Source organism: Bubalus bubalis, chromosome 15, assembly GCF_019923935.1.
Source record: "Bubalus bubalis isolate 160015118507 breed Murrah chromosome 15, NDDB_SH_1, whole genome shotgun sequence".
Lineage (NCBI taxonomy): Eukaryota > Metazoa > Chordata > Mammalia > Artiodactyla > Bovidae > Bubalus > Bubalus bubalis.
In genome coordinates, this window is record NC_059171.1 from 677,953 (window position 1) to 699,039 (window position 21,087).

Here is a 21,087-nt window from a genome sequence, read left to right on the forward strand (position 1 = left end):
TGTCCAAGAGTCCCTCACTGGGTCACACCTAATGAAAACCGTGTCATTCCTAACCTAATTGCTATCCTAATCACATCCACTTAGTAACTGGTGACATATGATATTTTTCCATGGAGTCTTGGGAAGCATATAAAAGGTTTATAGTCATGAAAAAGATAGAGCTATTGGAAGCACTGTGATTTGGGTTTTTTTTTTCTTAGTCTGGATGACATAATCTCTAGAATCTAACACTTTAAAGGTCATAAATCCTGCCATAATGCAGAAGAAAACTGAAACACGCTGAGGCCAATCAGAGGTTAGAACAACAAAAGGTGAGAATGTCAAAAAAAGAGATAGGGAGATTTCATCACATCTTATCATATTTCCTGTGAATTTGTGTATCACAGATTAGGAAATGGGAACCATTCAGTCATCTGGCAATAGATGGTCTGTCTTGTGATGGCAACTCGTGAGAAGGGCCCATCACAGATGCTTCATGATGCTTTTCATTTGCACTGATCTCCACAAACATCCAGAAAATCCCAAACCTTGAAAGATTACGTGACCACATTATGTGGAACACGCAGACTTCCTTAAGGCAGAAAGTTCAGACCACTCCCAAAGTAGAAACAAAACATCAACAGCAAAGGGGGCTCTAGCCAGATCATGAAGGACTGGTTCCCGTTGCCTTAGGGCTCTTTCATTTCTTAAATTACAAAAAAATTAAGTCAGCGTAAGTTGTGTTAGAAATGGATACATGACCAGATCTGCAGGTTCTTTGATGGAAATAAGAGGAGAAGATGTAAATACCATAAGCTTGAGACAGAAGAAAACCTGGACACATGGAAATGGATTCAGTCCAACAACTGTAAATGCTTGTGACAGAATGATCTGCTTATATATCCACTTCTGCCTTATCTCGGCTACTGTACAAAACCTGAGAGCCTCAGAATACATGGCTTGAAAACTCTGTCTCCTTCTTACCTCCTCTGGTTTGCCACCCCTGGTAGGGTAATACACGATTCTGTATTTTTCCACTTTTCCGGGGGCATGAGTCCAGTTAACCATAAAGCTCCTGGCAGTGACTTCAGAAGTCATCAGTTCTGTAGGCGGCCCAATGGTGGCAAGGGCTGAGGCTAAATCAAAAAAACACAGAAAATGAACCTTTTTCCCAAAGTTAAATTTTATGAACCTAAGAAACTCCACTAGTAAGAAATGATTGTATATGCTGCTTCCAAGATTTTCATCTCTAGTAAATTAGTTCAGTACTGGGGGCTCAGCTGGTAGAGAGTCTGCCTGCAAAGCCGGAAACCCGGGTTCAATCCCTGGGTCGGGAAGAACCCCTGGAGAAGGAAACGGCAACCCACTCCAGTATTTTTGCCTGAGAAATCCCATGGATGGCAGAGCCTGGCAGGCTACGGTCCATGGGGTCGCAAAGAGTTGGACATGACTGAGCGACTTCACTTTAGGCTTTGGGCTTTAATTCATTACAGGCATACCTCAGAGATACTGTGGGTTCAGTTCCAGGCCACTGTAACAAAGCAAGTCACACAATTTTTTTATTTCCCAATACATAAAAAACTTAGGTTTACTCTTCGTATGCATACATGCTAAGTTGCTTCAGTTGTGTCCAGCTCTTTGCAATCTGATGAACTGTAGCCCACCAGGCTCCTCTGTCCATGGGATTCTCCAGGCAAGAATACTAGAGTGGGTTGCCATGCCCTCCTCCAGGGGATCTTCCCAACCCAGGGATCGAACCTGCGACTCTTACCTCTCCTGCACTGGCAGACTGGTTCTTTACCACTAGTGCCCCCTGGGAAGCTAGCATTATGTCTAAAAAACAACACACATAACTTAATTTAAAAATAACGCTTTTGGGAAAATGGCACCAACAGACTTGCTCAACAGAAGGTTGCCACAAACTTTCAATTTTTTGAAATTTTTTGGATGTATTTTTAAATACATACCTGCAAAGGCAACAAGGAGAAGCACAATAAAACAAGGCCTGCCTGGACTACGTTTCTTCATTGAAACATTTAAGCGCCTATGCTAGGCTCTAAGTAACTTAAATAAGACATAGTCCTGGACGCCAAGGAACTTTCTTAAAGACATTGCTGTCGAATAGTAAAAAACAAGAACAACAACAAAAAAACACAACATTGAGTTGTGTATCTAAAGATATGCTTCTGATATCTTCAGAAGTCTTCCCTCATTTAGTTCTCAGTAAATGCTATTATTGTTCCCATTTTTCAGGTGAGAAAACCAAGTCAGAATGATGTTAAATAACTTGCCCAAGTCTCACAATTGGTAAGTATCAGACCTGAGATTTATACACAACCTTCTTGACACAAGAGCTTATGTTTTGAGCAGTAGACGATTTATTCTCTCTACTGAAGACTTCCACTCAACAAATGGCCAACATTCTAAAGTAAAAAGAGAAGGAAAAGCAACTAACATATTCCGAATGTCCACTATGAGCAAAACATTGTGTAAGCACTTTGTGTGTTACATACATGTTGTAACAGTGGGTCTGAAAAAGATTTGGGACCCGTAAAGTTCAAAGTCCTGGAAATTTAGGATTTCTTATCTGCTAGGGGCACTTATTTAAAGGGACTTTAGCAGTCATAATAATGGGGAGAAACATAGTTATTAAACAATAACTACAATCAAGTACTTTATTAAGCATGCCTTATAAGCAACCACATGCAGAGTTTTTTTGTGGGAAAATTTAGGCTCTAAAATAGTCCTGGGCTCCCTTGGTTGCTCAGTGGTAAAGAATCCTTCTGCCAATGCAGGAGATGCAAGTTCGATCCCTGGGTCAGGAAGATCCGCTGGAGAAGGAAACAGCAACTCACCCCCGTATTGTTGTCTGGGGAATCCCATGGACAGAGGAGCCTCGCAGGCTACAGCCCATGGGGTCGCAAAAGAGTTGGACACGACTGAGCGACTAAACAGCAATGACAAAAATGGCGTCATTAAGTGCCTCAGAGAAATTTGTCCAGGGAACCGCTACTTGGCTGCTCAGCCTAGTCTGAAGAGTCCCGGTGCAGGGCGAGAGGGATGAGGAAAGAGAGACAGACGCGCAGGCCGCCTGAGTCATCCCGCCCCGGACACAGCACAGGCGGGAGCAGGGCCAGACTCTCAGAGAAGGGTCTGGATGTCTCCTGCTCAGATTGCACCCCTGGGAGTCAGATGCAACCTGCAGCCCACGGATATCACAGGGAACAAGGCTCAAGACCTGTGACGGCCCAGCTCCCAGAAGACAGAGCGCACGGCTCCTTCCTACAATCCCCGCCGAGTGCAGCTCACATTTCTGGGAACTATAAGTCAAGCCTAAGTTTCTGAGAAGGAGATGGTGGATGGGCAAGGGACCGTGGGACCCACAGAATGGTACAGTGGTGAGTTTCCCGAGATTCCTTTCGCCTCCTGTATCTCAACACAGAGCTAAGGAATCCAGCCACCTAGAAACACAAACAAATACAGACAAAAACAATCCAATGAAGCCTGCTCTCTCTAGGCAAAGGACCAGGAAAGGCGCAGCCCGCCAAGACAAAAAGCTTTAGGCAAGAACAGCTCTAGTCTAGAAAACACCATAGAAAAAGCCACTGTGGCCCCGTCCCAGCCGTGCCAGCCAGGTCAAGGGGCAGCAAGGCCCCACCCTTCCTTACTGTAACTGCGGCCTACGTTTACTCTGATCCCAGCGCACAGCCGGGGTGACGGGGGAAAGATCAAGGAGGGAGGAGATAACTGTCCCTTACAGACAGGGACACACCCCCACCTCACCCTGCATGTGCTATCCACAGAGACCACTAGAAGAGCTGGACTTCCAACCCCGCGCTAACATCCAGGCACCCTCCCCTTTCGCTCCAGGCTGCTGTCAGAAGAGACCTAACAAGGTCATCGGATACGTGCATACAAAAACATAAATAGATCTGCACACACTAGCAATAAAAATGTGAACACCACCAACATTAAAAATACAACTAAAATTTCTCGAAATAAAATTAAATACTAAAAGTGAGAGGAACAGAATCTGTACAGAAATTATATCCTGAAAACTACAAAATGCTGATGGAACTCAAAGGATATCTAAACAAGTGAAAGGATTTGACATGTTTGTGGACTAAACGAATCGACAGATTAAAGAGTTCAGTTCTTCCCAAGTTGGTATTTAATCATTGAGAATTGATTTAATGCACTTTCCATCAAAGTCCCAATGAGATATTTTGTAGAATAAAAATTATTCTAATATTTATATTAGATTATTGTATAAATTATATAGTATATTACATAAATATTACTCTAATATTTATATGGAATATAAGGAAGCATAGTAGCAAAAACAGTTTTGTAAAAGGATAATCAAATGAGAGAACTCAGTCTATTCAATCTCAAGACTTATTATGTAGCTACAGTAAATCAAGACTGTATGATACTGGAAAAGGGTTAGACACATAAATAAATAGAACCATAAAGAACCCAGATTTAGACACATGCAAATCTGCCCACCCGCTACTTGACAAAGCCACAAGGTAATTCAGCGGCAGAAATGCAGCCTTTTTAGCAAGTAGTGTTAGAACCTTAAACTAAACTTCAAATCCTTTACAAAGAATGAACTTTAAATGTGAAATATAAAACTTTCTGAAAAAATAATAAAAAGGAAACTCTTTGGGATTTAAGGTCAGGTAAAGAGTTCTTAGACTTGACACCAAGAGCACTAATCCTAAAATGAAAAATTGATCAACTGGACCTCGCCAAAATTAAAAACTTTTGTTCTGCAAATGACCTTGTTAAAAAGATGAAAAAGTAAGCTACAAATTGGCAGAAAATATTAAGAAACCATCTAAGAATGGACTATCAGCTTCCCTGGTGGCTCAGACAGTAAAGAATCTGCCTGCTAGGCAGGAGACCTGGGTTCGATCCATGAGTCAGGAACATCCCCTGGAGGAGGGAATGGCTGCCCCCTCCAGCAATCCTGCCTGGAAAACCCCAGGGTCAGGGAGCCTGGAGGGCTACAGGCCACGGGGTCGCAAAGAGTCGGACACGAATGAGCGACTAACACACGTATTGTTATCAAACCACATATCTACACGTATCTAACAACAGATCGTTATCTAGAAAATAAATAATTCTCAAATCTCAAAAGTTAAAAGCTAACACACAAAAAAGACTGATGCTGGGAGGGATTGGAGGCAGGAGAAGGGGATGACAGAGGATGAGATGGCTGGATGGCATCACCGACTTGATGGACGTGAGTCGGAGTGAACTCCGGGAGTTGATGATGGACAGGGAGGCCTGGCGTGCTGAGATTCATGGGGTCACAAAGAGTCGGACATGACTGAGCGACTGAACTGAACTGAACTGAACACAAAAAAAAAACACATCCCCAAAATGAGTCCTATTAGAAAGTGGGCAAAAGATATGAACAGACATTTCAGGATATACAGAGGCAAAATAGCACATGAAACATGCGTTAACACACGCACACAGGATCCAGAACAACACTGATGAGCCTATCTGCGGGGACGGAATGGAGACACAGAGGTAGAGAACGGATTTGTGGACACAGTGGGCAAGGGAGAGTCTGGGACGACTGGAGAGAGCAGTGGCCCCAGCACACACCCGGGGTGAGAGCAGGGCAGGTGAGGATCTGCTGCTGCATCAGGAGCCCCAGCACACACCGGGGGTGAGAGCAGGGCAGGTGAGGAACCTCTGCACTAGAAGCCCGTCTGGGCCCTGGGACAACCTGGAGGGCGGGGACGCGAGGGAGGTCAGGGCAGAGGCGAGAGCACAGTCGAGGCTGACTTGCGCTGCTTTATGGCGGAAACCAACACAAAGTGGTAAAGACATTTTAAAAATATTTGAATCTTAAAAAATAGGGAAAAAAGCATAGGAAAGATGTTCAACTTCATTAGTCATCGGGAAAATGAACATTAAAACCACAATGAGATTGCACTCCATGCCGATCAGAATGGCCAAAATAAAAAACCGTAACAGCAACGTTAATGACGAGCATAGAAACAGGGTCACTTACACGGTGCTCGCGGGAATGCTGAATGCGGCAGCCACGGGGGAGGACAGTCTGGCAGTCTCTTAGGCTAAACTACACTAAACACGTAATGTGATGAAGCAGTCGCACTCCTGAGCATCATCCCAGAAAAATGAAAACTTATGTTCGTACAAGAACCTACACATGAATGTTCATAGCTGCTTTTTTTTTTTTTTTTTTTTTTGGTAACAGCCAAAAATGGAAAGAATTCAGCTGTCTTTCGATGTGTGAATGGTTAAGCAAACTGTGGTGCATCCATAACATGAAACGTGATGCAGCAATAAAACCAAGAACTATGGACATGCAACAGCTTGGATGAGCCTCCAGGAAATCATCCTGAGTGAAAAACACCAATTCCAAAAGTTTACATACTATGTAATTCCATTTATTTAACATTTCCAAAATGACAAGCATTTAGAGAGGGAGAACAGACCCATGCTGGCCAGCGGTTAGAAAGAGGTTGGGGCAGGGAGGGAATACAACTGGAGAAGGACAGTAGAAATGATCCTGCCACAGGAACATTCTGTATCTTGACTCGACCAATGTGAATTTCCTGCCTGTGACATCATACTGTGGCTTTGCAATATGTCACCATTGAGAGAACCAGTAAGATACCACACACTCTTTATACATTTCTTACAACTTCATGTGGATGTTTAATTATCTCAAAGTCCGACATTTAATTAAAAACAAAGAAGCGTGATGGTCTACATGCAGCAGCATGGAAACAACTATCCGGTGATTTAAAGTACCCCCTCACCGCCCCCCCAACACCCCCACCCCACCCCCAAACCCCCTCCGCCCCCCGCCCCATATGTCCCCTGTCCACTCGGACGATCCGGAGCGTGGAAGCACACAGCGCTGCTGGGAAAGTCAGGAGGAAGAGACCACAGGCCATTCTCCGCCCCGAGGGACGCCCCAGAGGGCAGAGGCTGGCGTACCTTTGATCTCGCGGTCCTGCTCCTCCACCCTCGAACACACGGTCCTCGTGAGGCTCTCCACAACCGTGTGCATCAGGTCGAACTCGGCCACGTTGTACACGTGCGTGCTGTCCGGCTCGGAGGCGATCTCCTGCAGCTCCTTCTCATCCGCGTTTTTCACCCCTGCGTTGGGGACGACAGGGAGGGTCGGAGGGTCAAGCCCCGCGGGAGGCGCGGCCGGGAGCCTCCTAGTGATGGTACTCTACGCTGAGACCCGCACCCCGACCAACGCGCCTTGTCTCGCAAGAGGCACGTCTCCCGGCAGATTGTTTCTTAAAAGTCCCTTTCAAATGATTAAACGATTAAATCTTTTTTTCTTTATTTGGACACGGACACACCGCTTTACTTATTTAGTCAGTCAGGTATTTTTGGCTGCACTGGGTCTCCGTTGCTGCACGCGGGCTTTCTCTGGCCGTGGAGAGCAGAGCCCACGCTCCAGCTGGTACACGGGCTTCCCTGGTTGTGGACAGAGGAGCCCACTCCCGATCTGGTACACGGGCTTCGCCTGGTGGGGCTCCACTTGGTGCCCAGGCCCTAGGCACATGGGCTCCAGTATTTGCATCAGGGGGCTCAGGGCTCTGGGGCATGCGGAATCTTCCCCGACCAGGGATCAAACCCGTGTCCCCTGCACAGGCAGGTGGATTCTTATCAACTGCACCCCCAGGGAAGTCCCCAGATTACTAAATCTTAACTTTCTTCAGCCCATCTTGGGCTTCCGCGGTGGCTCAGACAGTAATGAATCTGCCTGCAATGCAGGAGACCCGGGTTTTGGAGGTTGTATTGATGAAACTGACTTCTGTCTTTCATAAATGTTGCAGAAGCAATAGGAATTAAACCAGTCCTCTACACTATCAGAACCTCAGGCTTAAATTTCTATAAACATTAGCTTACTTAAACCAAGACAGAAAATCCTTGTCCTTCAGGGAATTTGCGGTCTGTGGCAGCTGTGGATGCTAACCTTAAAGTGTGCTCCCCACGCCCAGGCGTGGCGGTGTTTTCCTCATAGTGGCACATGTAATCCTCACAGTCAGTCCTGTGGGTTGGGCATCACTGTTTCTCCCATTTTACAGGTAAGTAAGCTGAGCAGAGCTTAATTCACTTGCTCAAGGAAACACAGCCAGTAAATATACAGCAAGGCTTCCACTCAGGCAATCTGGATCCAAAGTCATATGCCTTTAATCACCCTATCAAGCTGCACCTCAGAAGACGACATATATCACGGTTGAATCTAGAAAAAGGGGGAGACTTCCCCAGCAGTCCTCCAGCCTTGCAGTGCCAGGGATGTGAGTTTGATCCCTGGACGGGAAATAAGAGCCCATATTCCACGGGGTTTGCCCAAAATTTAAAATAAGAAATAAAACAGTCAATTGATAAAAAATAAATTTTAAAAAATTCTTTAAAAAAATGAAAAAGACACAAGGTTGGGTTTCATGAGTGTAAATGTAGATTTCTCTTCTCCAGGAGAAGGAACATTTCTTTAAAAATCCTTGTCACTGCAATTATCTACGGATGTTAAAAAGAGGTAAGAGGGAAGCAAGGACGAGAGATTACCTGAGGCAACGGTAATTACTTCTTAGATGCCTGGCCGTGTGCCATTTAATTTATCTGACAGCTTCAACAGACTGAGTAACAAAGCATCAATTGTTTCTGAACTATTTGCTTTAGGAGGTTATAAGAAAATGAACACTACTGATTTCCAGGTAATTCCCAGAGAAAAAGAGAGAAAAATTCCAAATCACGACTGGATGCGTTCACTTTAACTCATCCATTCGTTATTAACGAGACCACAGAATGGAGAGTAAACACATAAATTAATCCCCTGTTAGTGTAAGTCTTCTGTAGGGATTGTTGTTGTTGAACAAAAGTACAGCAAAATTAAAACTAAAAATTCAATCAAATCTCCCTGATGTTCCTCGACTGAAAGACTTCTACAATAGCTTCTAAAATGCACTGTTGGATCTGTGTCTACAATAACAAAATAACACCATGCATGCTGAAGCAATGAGCTTAATGTCAACAATACTTTTCATAGCATTCAGTTAAAACCAAGTCTGGATTCATTTAAGAATATTCTAGAGACAATAAGCCCCAAATCCCTCTCTCTCTCACCTCTCCAAACAAAACAGTTTCACTGTTGTAAAGAGCATGGAAAAGTGAGGAAACGGTCATCATGACTTGGAAGGAATTTGTTTTGGAAGGATTTATCTTGTTCATCTGTATGCTCCATCACCCACCACAACGCCTGCCATCCAGCAAATAAGCAAATACTTCTCCAATGAAACATGCTATGAACCACACTTTGAGTGACAAATCTAGAAATGAGTCAGAGGAATTGTTTCTTTTTTTTTCTTTTCAGTCTCTACTAAATAGAAGGCCTTCCTATCACCGAAGACAATGTAAACAATTTAATCAAGAGCAAAGTTGCATCAGCTAAATATTACACATTATTCTACATGTGCCATGTGTATTCTTCCCATATACCTATACCTACAAAGGGTTATTTTCAAAGAAATAATCCTGCACATCTACGACTCTGTGCTTTCTTAGCTATAAGACCTCAATTCTTTGATTGCTTTCTCTCTACACTATCAGAGAAGAGATAGCTATTAAGTGATTCAAAAGAGAAAAGTCTTGACTAATTAAAGGCTAACAATTATGGACCTAACCTTTTCACTTTATGCTTTTCACAACACTTCATGTGTGGTGTCTCAGCCTAGAGATTCTCACACAGTAAGATCCTTCAGTTCCACCACTTCTATATTTAATGTGAGGAAGTCAGACTCAGATCACATGACTGGTTATGAGTAGACCCAACGGGGTGGAGAGGGAAGGGATAAATCGGGAGAGTCGTCTATACATATATACAATAGATAACTAATAAGGACCTACTGTATACAGGGAACTCTACTCAACACTCTGCAATAACCTACATGGGGAAAGAATCTAAAAAACAGTGGATAGACACACATGTGTAACTGATTCACTTTACTGTACACGAGAAACTAACACAGCCTTGTAAATCAACTAAACGCAATACATTTGTTTAAAAAAGGACTGGAAAGCGCTCAGGTCTCTTGGCTTTCAGTGAACTGCATTATATACAGCTTTAAGTGGTTGGGTGTCCATGTCCATTGTTGAAACAAGACCATAATTAACACGTACCTATGGCAAACAGCTCTACACCAGATTCACGAAGGTTTCTGGATGGTGGAATGATATCATCTTGGGACTTTCCGTCTGTGATTAAAATGCCAATTTTGGACACTCCAGTCCTTGCTCCCGCTTCCGGTTTAAAACTGTTTTCAAAAATGTAATTCAAAGCAAGACCTAGGAGAAAACAAGAAAAAATAAAGACAAGCCAATCATTTCAAATAAAAAGGCTTTCAATTCTCCAAAACGTAATCACAAGATGAGAAAGAAGAGCTTTTATTAGATGTGAATTTTATCTTCATTTTTACAATGAACTATTTTTTAACGAATCTGATGAAACACTAAAATCCACCAAAACAGGTAATAAAAATTATGAATACTGCATCATTTCAGAAACTAGTATTTATAAAGAACAATGGATTCCTAGACAATGAATGCTGACAGGTTTGCATACAAGAAATCTACACCTTGGGTACGACTTCCAATGCAGGGGGTGTGAGTTTGATCCCTGGTTGGGGAACTAAGACCCTACATGCCACATGGCACAGCCAAAAAAACAAATCAATAAAAAATTAAAAAAAAGAGAAGAAAATCTAAACCTCTCTAATTTACAATGAACCAAGAATACCCTCACAGGAACAACTGTCTCAAATATTATGGCTACACTTTCCATTTTGTTCATGGTAATCTAAAGAAACCACAGATTCTCTGCTTTATGGGGGTAGAAGGGGAGATCTAAAGTGGTAATTGAACTCCTGACTTTTGAGTATGATATTCTTCACCCCTCAAAAATAAGAAATGCTGAATAATGTTATACAATTCATGCTTAATACAGTTTTGTTGTATTAACAAAGAACTTGTTAGACTACGCCTCAAACTGGCAAAGTAATGATCAGGATTTCAGTGGTTTATTTAAAATTCAATGACAGCATCTCTATTGTTTAAACTGAGCATCCACATTGTGGGTCTATAGAAGGAAATAGCATGTAAGGGTTAAAACCTGTGATAACGCCTTGGGGTTGAAAGTGAAAGTCGCTCAGTTGTGTCTGACTCTTTGTGACCCCATGGACTGTACGGTCCACAAATTCTCCAGGCCAGAATACTGGAGTGAGTAGCCTTTCCCTCCTCCAGGGATCTTCCCAACCCAGGTATCGAACCCAGGTCTCCTGCAGTGCAGGCAGATTCTTTACCAGCTGAGCCACGAGGCAAGCCCTTGGGGTTGGGCCATGGATAATTGCAATATAAATGCTCTTACATTACAGTAGTTCCTTGGTATCCACAGAAGGGTTGGTTCTAGGACCCCCCACAACACCCAAACCCACAGATGCCCAGGTCTCTTACGTAAAATGACGTAGTATCTGCATGTAACCTACGTGCATACTCTGCACCATCTCTAGATTACTTATAATAACTAATACAATACAAATGCTATGTAAATAGTTACTGCTGCTGCTAAGTCGCTTCAGTCGTGTCCGACTCTGCGCGACCCCATAGACGGCAGCCCGCCAGGCTCCCCCATCCTTGGGATTCTCCAGGCAAGAACACTAGTTACTAGCATGTGACAAATTCAAGGTTTGCTTTTAGGAACTTTCTGGAATTTTTTCCCCACACTTTTCTGATCCCTGGTTGGTCAAAGCTGCAGATGCTAAAGACTGACTAGACTCATTTATCAAAAAAGCTGGTGAGCCAAAGCTCCATAAATATTTTCATGATAACTATTGACTGCAGAGTAAGGGCAAAGAAATTATTTTCCTTGAAAATTTAGGTAGGAATTTGTTTTTATTAAATTGACAGGGTGACTGGAGGAGAAAACGGGTACAAAAAGAAAGGAAAATGAATTGAAAAGGGTTAAGACGGCTACTAAGGCTGTCAGCGTCAAGGACTGCTGGGTACTCTTCCAGCTCAACCAAGCCCTTCCTGGGACGTTACATTTGTAGAGCGAAAGGGATGAGGTTTCTGCATGCGACTTCTCATGTAAGTTAGAGACAAGAGCCATCTAAAACTTTAAAGGCTAGCTTGCTTTAAAAATACCATGCTAAGACATCCACAGTGACAAAATGAAGTAATAAAACTCTTCTTTGGCAAGACACGCCGCCAGAAGTGTGGACTGAACGAAAGCGTACCTGTGAGTGTATTTCCCCCCTTGTACGGTAGATTGCGGACAGCTTCGATCACCTCATCTTTGGTGTTAAAGGCATTCAAGTGCCATTCTATCCTGGGGTCACCACTGTACTGAGCCAGACCTGGAAAAGAAAGGCGAGAAAGCCCACCCAGAAATGAAGGGTTACTTGAAGGTCCAGTGGACCATTCGAGAGACTAGAATGATGAAGCACCCAATGTTTTTTGAGGCGGGGTGGGGTGGCTAAGTTTTGCAACATTTTTTTCTCTGCCTCCCTGAGAAATTTCAAAGTGAGTTCCTGACATCAATTTAAAGAATTTTCAACATACCTGGAGGCTGATGGAATGTATAAATTTTCCAGACATCTAGAAGTAGGCACCCAATCAGGAACTTAGCATTTTTTAAAAGTCTGATCATGTTTGTAGATAAAAGGTCTAGATGTATTTAATTTTTTTAATTGAGGTAATATTGATACCAGCTTATACAACCTCATACAAGCTTCATGTGTGACATTATATTCTGACTTCTGTATACACTATGGTGTTTGTATTTTGTTTTTATCCCCAAAGAAAAGAGTTTCCTTACGGGCTATTTAGAAGTGAAACTAGGAGACTTTATATAATAAAGTGGATATATTTCTCAAAGATTTACAACTTTTTTGTTGTTTTTTATCACAGCAAGAATTTGGCAAAAAGTATCTCACACAATAAAACTTTTTCCAATTGTTGATTAAACATTTCACTTGATTCAATTGCTTTTTAAATAAAAAGAAAACTTTTACCTGATAAATTCTTAAACCAATAGTAACTTTTAAATTATTATTTAAAATTATTATTAATAATAAAATAATTATTGTTAGAGAAGATTTTGGCTTTCCAGAAAAATTGAAATATGTTCAATAATTGAGTGACATTGTCACAGCAAAAATTAGTAGAAATAAATATTTATTGATGCAAACTTGCCCTTTTGGGAACATTCCTATAGTGAAACCTAAAATTCTGGAAAACATTTGGTAGAGAATCTGAAATTTCTTAAGAAGCTTCCTGGTGGTTTCACACTAGGAGCCCATGCTGTTAATGTAAAAAAAAGATGCACCAATTCGTGTCTTCTCGGAGCCCACGTCAAATGCTGTAACCAGGTTTTCCAAAAAAGATCGAACCAGTCTGAAGTTGAATCTTCCAATACTCCATGAGCCATCGACCAGGATTACAATATCAGCAATAGCCGGTGTTTGACAGAAAAATTTCACTTCTGCAAAGTATAGACCAAAAAAGCACCCATGTTACTGTTGGAACTTTTAAAAGAATGAGTCTATTTTAATGTCTTTCAGGTAACTTGGTGCTAAGAATACAATAAAGTTCCTATTAAAGCAACCATATTTTTATGACCCTTCTTTTAAATGCATTTTCACCAGGGGAGAAAAAAAATATGGTAATACCTGGCAACCGAGCCAATGTTCTGGAAATAGTTAGCAGACACTGGCGGGTTCACAGCACACTGGCAACTCAAGCCTTCTGCATATTTGAAAAAGCAGTGTCTGTGCAAGAGCATCCAGCTTTGGGTTTTAGTGTGCAGATTCTTTCCAGGAAAGATCTCAGCAACACCCATGCAGGAGGGTCAGCAGGGATGGGAAGGCGGCCAGGAAGCAGAGCGCGGCTCTCCTGCTCTGATAAGTCTGAGCGAGAGGAAGCAATAAGAGAAAAAAACACGGGCTTCCTGGATTCAAGGAAAAGTCAGGGCCATTTAATCTCAGAAAGACGCAGGCTTGTGCTAAAATAGGAAGGGTTTGTGGAAGAAGAAAGTTGGAAGAGCTCGAGAACTTCCCCCAATTCAAATCCTTTTACATATTGTGTCCATGTGACTATTAGATTTTATCCCTGGAACTCATTTCAGTACTTCATTTACTTAAATCAAGCTTCAGAATACAGACTGAGAAAAGGATGCCCAGTGGCTGGACTGGTAGCACCCTGAGCTTTGCCCTCAGGGTGAGTCTAAGCCCACAGAGATTGCGGGCAAGATGCAAAGGGCTAACAGAAGTCTGCAACAAAGATGGCAGTTGTCTGCTACAAGGTACGTCCGCACTGGATGAGGTGAAAACCACCCCTTACAAAGTGAGAACACTAGAATATCTTAATGTGTTTAAGAATCCTTAAAAGGCCACAATGCTGTCAGTATGTTTAGAAGCTTTGCTTACTGTAGTTTGTGTTTCCCAAAGAATGGCTTCAGTTCAGTCACTCAGTCGTGTCCAACTCTTGTGACCCCATGGACTGCAGCACGCCAGGCCTCCCTGTCCATCACCAACTCCCAGAGTTTACCCAAACTCATATCCATGGAGTTGGTGATGCCATCCAGCCATCTCATCCTCTGTCGTCCCCTTCTCCTCCTGCCCCCAATCCCTCCCAGCATTAGGGGCTTTTCCAATGAGTCAGCTCTTTGCATCACGTGGCCAAAGTATTGGAATTTCAGCTTCAGCATCAGTCCTTCCAATGAACACCCAGGACTAAGGTCCTTTAGGATGGACTGGTTGGATCTCCTTGCAGTCCAAGGGACTCTCAAGAGTCTTTTCCAACACCACAGTTCAAAAGCATCAATTCTTTGGCGCTCAGCTTTCTTCACAGTCCAACTCTCACATCCATACATGACCACTGGAAAAACCATAGCCTTGACTAGACAGACCTTTGTTGGCTCTTATATAACTAATGTCTCTTATTTTTGCTGATTTTTCACATTAGGACTGGAGATCATGAATATTTTGTGTGAGTGTATATGTGTGTGTATGTCCATGTCAACATTTTGAAACATTAAAATGACAATAAGACAAAAAATTATAATATATGTAATGAAAAACAAAATAAAGAAGTCTTCATAAATAAATCGGATATGTTTTTTCCTGGAGGGCAAACAGTTGACCTATTATGGTTAGGGTAAGCAGTTTCATATATAGCTCTGTATCCACAGGCCACATTTAGTAAAAGGATCTCGTGGTTTTGTTTTGTTTTTTTCCATTTTCGTGGAATACCTAGATCCTTTTACCAAATGGGGAAAACGTGTGTTTGCCAAGGAATACTCAGGTGCTGATTATGTAGCCAAACAATACAGCTCAACCCAAGGTTTATATATTACAGTTTGGGCACCAAATCTCTCTTCTTTAATAGCCAAATGCAGAAGCTTTAAGAATCTATGCCCCTCACTTTTTATGGGGAAACTTTCCTGAAATGAAACGTAGTTTTCTTTTTATTCCAAAACTATTGGAGATATTATTTTCCTTTTTAACTAAAAAAAATTTTAATTGTTTGGGTACATTGTAGATAGGGTCTTAGAGAACAGTTTCTGTACTTATTTGGAAGAGGAATATTAATACTGGTATTTTCCATTTTAAAATTGTTTCCAATAAAAATGATCTGTTAATTTAGCTCATTAAAGTTATTTTCACTGGAGATAAAAATTCTAGATATCTCCAAAATAAGATATAAAATTAATTGAATAGAAATTAGAAGATTGACATATCTAATGATATTAAAATTTGTAAGCTGTTCATCAAAAAAACACCTTAAATAATATAAAAAGATAAGCTACAAGTGGGAAAAGATATGTGCAATATAAAAAACTGAAAAAGAATCCACATGAAGAATACATAAAAAAATGAATAAATATGTAAGAGAATGGAGATATATACATAAGATTAATAAGTGATAAAAGAGAATGTTTAACTACACTGGTGATCACGGTAATAAAAAAAAATCAAGATCACAATGAGGTACAATTTGTGTTCACTCAGATGCAAAAATAATAAATTTAATACTATTTATAATTACTCCACAGATAATGAAGTATTTAGGTATATACTTACAACATGTGCAAGACCTGTGTGGTAAAAATTATGCTATTGATAGAAGAAGCCAAAGAAGATGCAAATCAATGGAGAGGTCTACCATATTCATGGACAGGAAGGCTGAACATGGTAGAGATGCCAGCTACCCCAAACTGATCGATAGGTTTAATGCCATTCCTATCAAAATTCCAGAAAACTTTTTTTAAGACATAGACAAGCTTATTCTAAAATTTACATAAGAAGGCACAGACCCTAGAATAGTTAAGACAATCTTGATGAAGAATTATGTGGAAAGAATCATTTTACCAGACATTAAGACTGCTTGCTATATTTAACTAGTGGGTATTTCAGAGAGATAGACACATACATAAGCGAAAAAGAGAAAAGCCAAAAACAGACCCATACAAATATGCTGAACAATATGATTTTAAATCTAAATGTGATTTAAAAATCATATAGTGATTTTTATACCAATGTTCAAAAGTACTTCAACAGATGGTGTTGGAACAATTAATATGCATGCAAAAGAAAGAAAAAGAAAACTTGACCTAAACTGTATGCTTTATACCAAAATTAATTCAAAGCAGATCATCAATTTAGAGGTAAAAAAGTGAAATCATAAAGCTTTAAGTAAAAAATTAGGACAAAGTCATTGGAATGTATGGCTCAAAGAGGAGTTCTTAGCATTAATACCAAAAATACAAACACATAAAAAGAAAATTTGATCAACTGGACTCCATCAATATAAAATACTTTTGCTGTGTGAAAGCTCATGTGAAGATGAACAGACAAGCTATAGGCTAGGAGAAATATTTGTAAACCACACATTCAACAAAGGATTAGTATCTAGACTATATAAAGAAACCTCAAAACTCACTAGCAAATAAAACCAAACAATCCAATTAGCAAATGGGTAAAATCTGAACAAATATTTCATCAAAGATATGCCATTTGTATACCTTGTTCAGATGGCAAATAAGCACATGAAAATATGTTCAACATCATTAACTATCAGGTAAATACGAATTAAAATCACAATGAAATTTCACTATACACACCTATCCAAACGGCTAAAATAAAACACAGTGATAACAACGAATGCTGGCAAGTGGGTAGAGAAATGGCACCACTCACACATTGCTCACGGGACTATGAAATGGTATAACCACGCAGAAAACAGTTTGGCAGTTTCTTTTAAAAGTATACCTAGAAATTCCCTGTTGGTCCGGTGGTTAAGAGGATGCCTGCCATTACAGGAGACACGGGTTCGATTCCTGGTCTGGGAAGATTCCACACGCTGCTGCTACTGCTGCTGCTAAGTCGCTTCAGTCGTGTCCGACTCTGTGCGACCCCATAGACGGCAGCACACCAGGCTCCCCCGTCCCTGGGATTCTCCAGGCAAGAACACTGGAGTGGGTTGCCATTTCCTTCTCCAATGCATGAAAGTGAAAAGGGAAAGTGAAGCCGCCCAGTCGTGTCCGACCCTCAGCGACCCCATGGACTGCAGCCCACCAGGCTCCTGCGTCCATGGTATTCTCCAGGCAAGAGTACTGGAGTGGGGTGCTATTGCCTTCTCCATTCCACACACTGTAGGGCAGCTAAGCTCGTGTGCCAGAGCTGCTGAAGCCAGCTGCCCGAGATCTGTGCTTGGCAACCAAAGGAGCCCCTGCAAAGGGAGGCCTGTGGACCACGAGAGGAGACCCTGCTCCCTGCAGCTAGAGAAAGCCACGCAGAGCAAGAGCAACCCAGAGCAGCCAGGAATAAAGACAGAAACAAGTACGTGAAATTACCATACAACCCAGCAATTACACCCAAGGATACTTATTCCAGAGCAGTGAAAACTAACAAACACACAAGAAACTGTGCACGGATGCTCACAGCAATTTCATTCACGATGGCCCCAAACTGAAATTAGTTCAATTTATTATTTTAAATAAAAATAAATTCTTCTTACCTTCAATATTGTATTTAAAATTAAAGCAAAGGAGCAGAGGAAATGAACTTGAACTGTATTTTAATTCAGTTCTTGGCTTAATGTAAACTTTATCTACAATGCAATTCTGAAAATACAGACAGTACCAAAAAAAAGGTAGACAGCTGATCACAACTGAAGGAAAGCACCCAATGTATGGGCTGGTGGCGGTGCTTGGTGGTCTAGTCACTAAATCATGTCTGACTCTTTCGACCCCATGGACTGTAGCTGGCCAGACTCCTCTGTCCATGGGATTCTCCAGGCAAGAATACTGGAGTGGGTTGCCATGCCCGCCTCCAGGGGATCTTCCTGACTCAGGAATCGAACCTGGGTCTCTTGCATTGCAGGCAGATTCTTTACTGACTGAGCTTCAAGGGCCATATCACAAATAAAAACAATACCTTGAATGTCACCGTTTGACTCAGAAGAAATAATTCCCATTATGTTCAACACCTGCGGAGGTGCCTGATGAGGCGGGAAGAAACTAACAAACAATTCTGTATCTGGAAGTCATGGCCATCGTGAGCCCTCGATGCTCACCTGCTCAGTCCCCACAAGAGCTCTATAAGACATGCGTCATTATTATCAGTCCCATTTGCAGCTGGAAAGTATGAAATACATGGGCTGTGTGATTTGCCCAGAGTACCACCCAGGGCAGAGGCAAAGCTTTGATCTGAACCCAGGTAAGACATGAATCCCAGTGGTTCAAATGGTAAAGAATCTGCCTGCAACACAGGAGACCCAGGTTCAATCCCTGGGTTGGGAAGATCCCTGGAGGAGGAAATAGCAACCCCCTCCAATACCCTTGCCTGGAGAATCCCAGGGACAGAGGAGGCAGGCGGGCTGTGGTCCATGGAGTCCCAAGAGTTGGACACAACTTGGCTACTAAACCACCACCACCACCACACGGACTTCAGCAGTGTACCTATCGCATCAGCTTAGAAAGCAGGGGACAGTCTCCAACGCGAATCTGTGTCCCCTACCACTCGCCCCTGCTGCGGCCACAGCTAGCATGTGCCGCTTGCACGCGTCACTGTCCAGAACTTTCTCCTCTCCCAAATGAATGCACGTAGCACTTAGTTCAGTTCAGTCGCTCAGTCGTGTCCGACTCTTTGCGACCCCATGAATCGCAGCACGCCAGGCCTCCCTGTCCATCACCAGCTCCCGGAGTTCACTCAGACTCACGTCCATCGAGTCGGTGATGCCATCCAGCCATCTCATCCTCTGTCGTCCCCTTCTCCTCCTGCCCCCAGTCCCTCCCAGCATCAGTCTTTTCCAATGAGCACTTAAGAGGCCCGCATAAAAAGTGTCCCTTTCACAGTAATTGTACACCGATTTTACTGTGTTACTGACATCACAAGAAAATTTTATGTTGAGAATACCAGTTAATCCAGGGAGTTTGAATTAGTATTAAATCAGTCTACACAAAACCTATGTATATTAATTTCATATTAACTAATTTCCCTATGAAATACATTTATTTATTTAAAATTTACTATGAGTGAGTGAGTGAGGGAAGTTGCTCAGTCGTGTCCGACTCTTTGTGACCCCATAGACTGTAGCCTACCAGGCTCCTCCCTCCATGGGATTCTCCAGGCAAGAGTACTGGAGTGGATTGCCATTTCCTTCTCCAGGGGATCTTCCTGACCCAGGGATCAAACCCCGGTCTCCCGCATTCCAGGCAGACGCTTTAACCTCTGAGCCACCAGGAAAGCCCCAAATTTTACTATATCCCAAGCCCTATTCTGAGCAACCAGGAATACAATTAAATTCCTACCTTCCAGCAGTTTAAGTTCTTGGTTAGAGAAAACAGACTAACAGAACAAAATAATTTCATATTTTTAAAAGAGGTTTATATTTCTTTGGAAGGACTGATGCTAAAGCTGAAACTCCAGTACTTTGGCCACCTCATGCGAAGAGTTGACTCATTGGAAAAGACTCTGATGCTGGGAGGGGTTGGCGGCAAGAGGAGAAGGGGACGACAGAGGATGAGATGGCTGGATGGCATCACTGACTCGATGGACGTGAGTCTCAGTGAACTCCGGGAGTTGGTGATGGACAGGGAGGCCTGGCGTGCTGCGATTCATGGGGTCGCAAAGAGTCGGACACGACTGAGCGACTGATCTGATCTGATCTATAGAAATAAGCAGAATGATACAAAGAGTAGTGGAATTCGGGGGGAGGGGAGTGTCACTTTAGTTAGAATGGTATGAAATTACCAAATTTAAACATTTCTTTTTAGAGTGTTCCTTTTGCTCTAATGACATAAAATTAAAGATCCAGTTATGACTAATATAGAAATATTTACAACGTTTTTATGGAGAAGGGTATTCACCAACTCTTCAAAATAGAAAGGGGAGAATTAACGGAAGCAGCTTTTTCCTGCCAGGTAAAGTCCTATTCATCCTCCAAAGCCCAGGTTACACTTCATCCGCTTCGAGAAGCTCTTGCAGCAGCCCTCAGATGGGTCCATTACCTGCTCCTCCTGATGGCCTCTGCATTAGTACACACGGTTTGTTGTACTCAGAACGCCAGGCTATTGTAATTTGTTTCCATTTCTCTGTCTCTGACTACACTGAACTCTTTAAGAAGTGAGGGATTTGTGCCATATATTTTTATGGCGTTTGTCTGGCTGACGTCTTGGCATATAGCACACTAATAAATGTAAGCCACGCCGAATGGTCTTGTTAAAATGAATTCCTCTGTTCACATAATTCAAACATACAGTAGAGCCCTAGAAAAATAGACCATGATGGCTCAGTTAAATGTGGTCTTTCCTCTTGCTCTGATGAACTACCACACTGGAAAACCAGACTGTGGTTATTTCGGGATCAGGGTGATTGTATCATGCTTGCTTGTCTTCCTTGATATTAATATTTTCCGATGCCAGAGGTAAAGCTAAATGAAAGGGGAGCAGGAGCTATTTTTATTCACATTATCATAGTATGCACTCAGAAAATCTCATGATCGTTTTCACCACGACTGGTCTGCTCCATTTAGTGCCTC

At 42.1% G+C, this 21,087-nt stretch overlaps 1 protein-coding gene across 7 annotated transcripts in view; it reads right to left on the minus strand.

Annotated features, from left to right (window-relative positions):
* The window catches only part of COL14A1 (collagen type XIV alpha 1 chain), a 229,315-nt gene that overhangs the window by 158,020 nt on the left and 50,208 nt on the right, over positions 1-21,087 (minus strand). For all 7 annotated transcript variants that reach the window (XM_006074691.4, XM_044928491.2, XM_044928490.2 and 4 more), the window contains exons 6-10: positions 13,373-13,528; positions 12,282-12,401; positions 10,171-10,335; positions 6,970-7,131; positions 964-1,115 (exon numbers count right to left, since the gene is read on the minus strand). In XM_006074691.4, the coding sequence (XP_006074753.3) occupies positions 964-1,115; positions 6,970-7,131; positions 10,171-10,335; positions 12,282-12,401; positions 13,373-13,528 (755 nt within the window). The remainder of the gene's footprint in view (positions 1-963; positions 1,116-6,969; positions 7,132-10,170; positions 10,336-12,281; positions 12,402-13,372; positions 13,529-21,087) is intronic.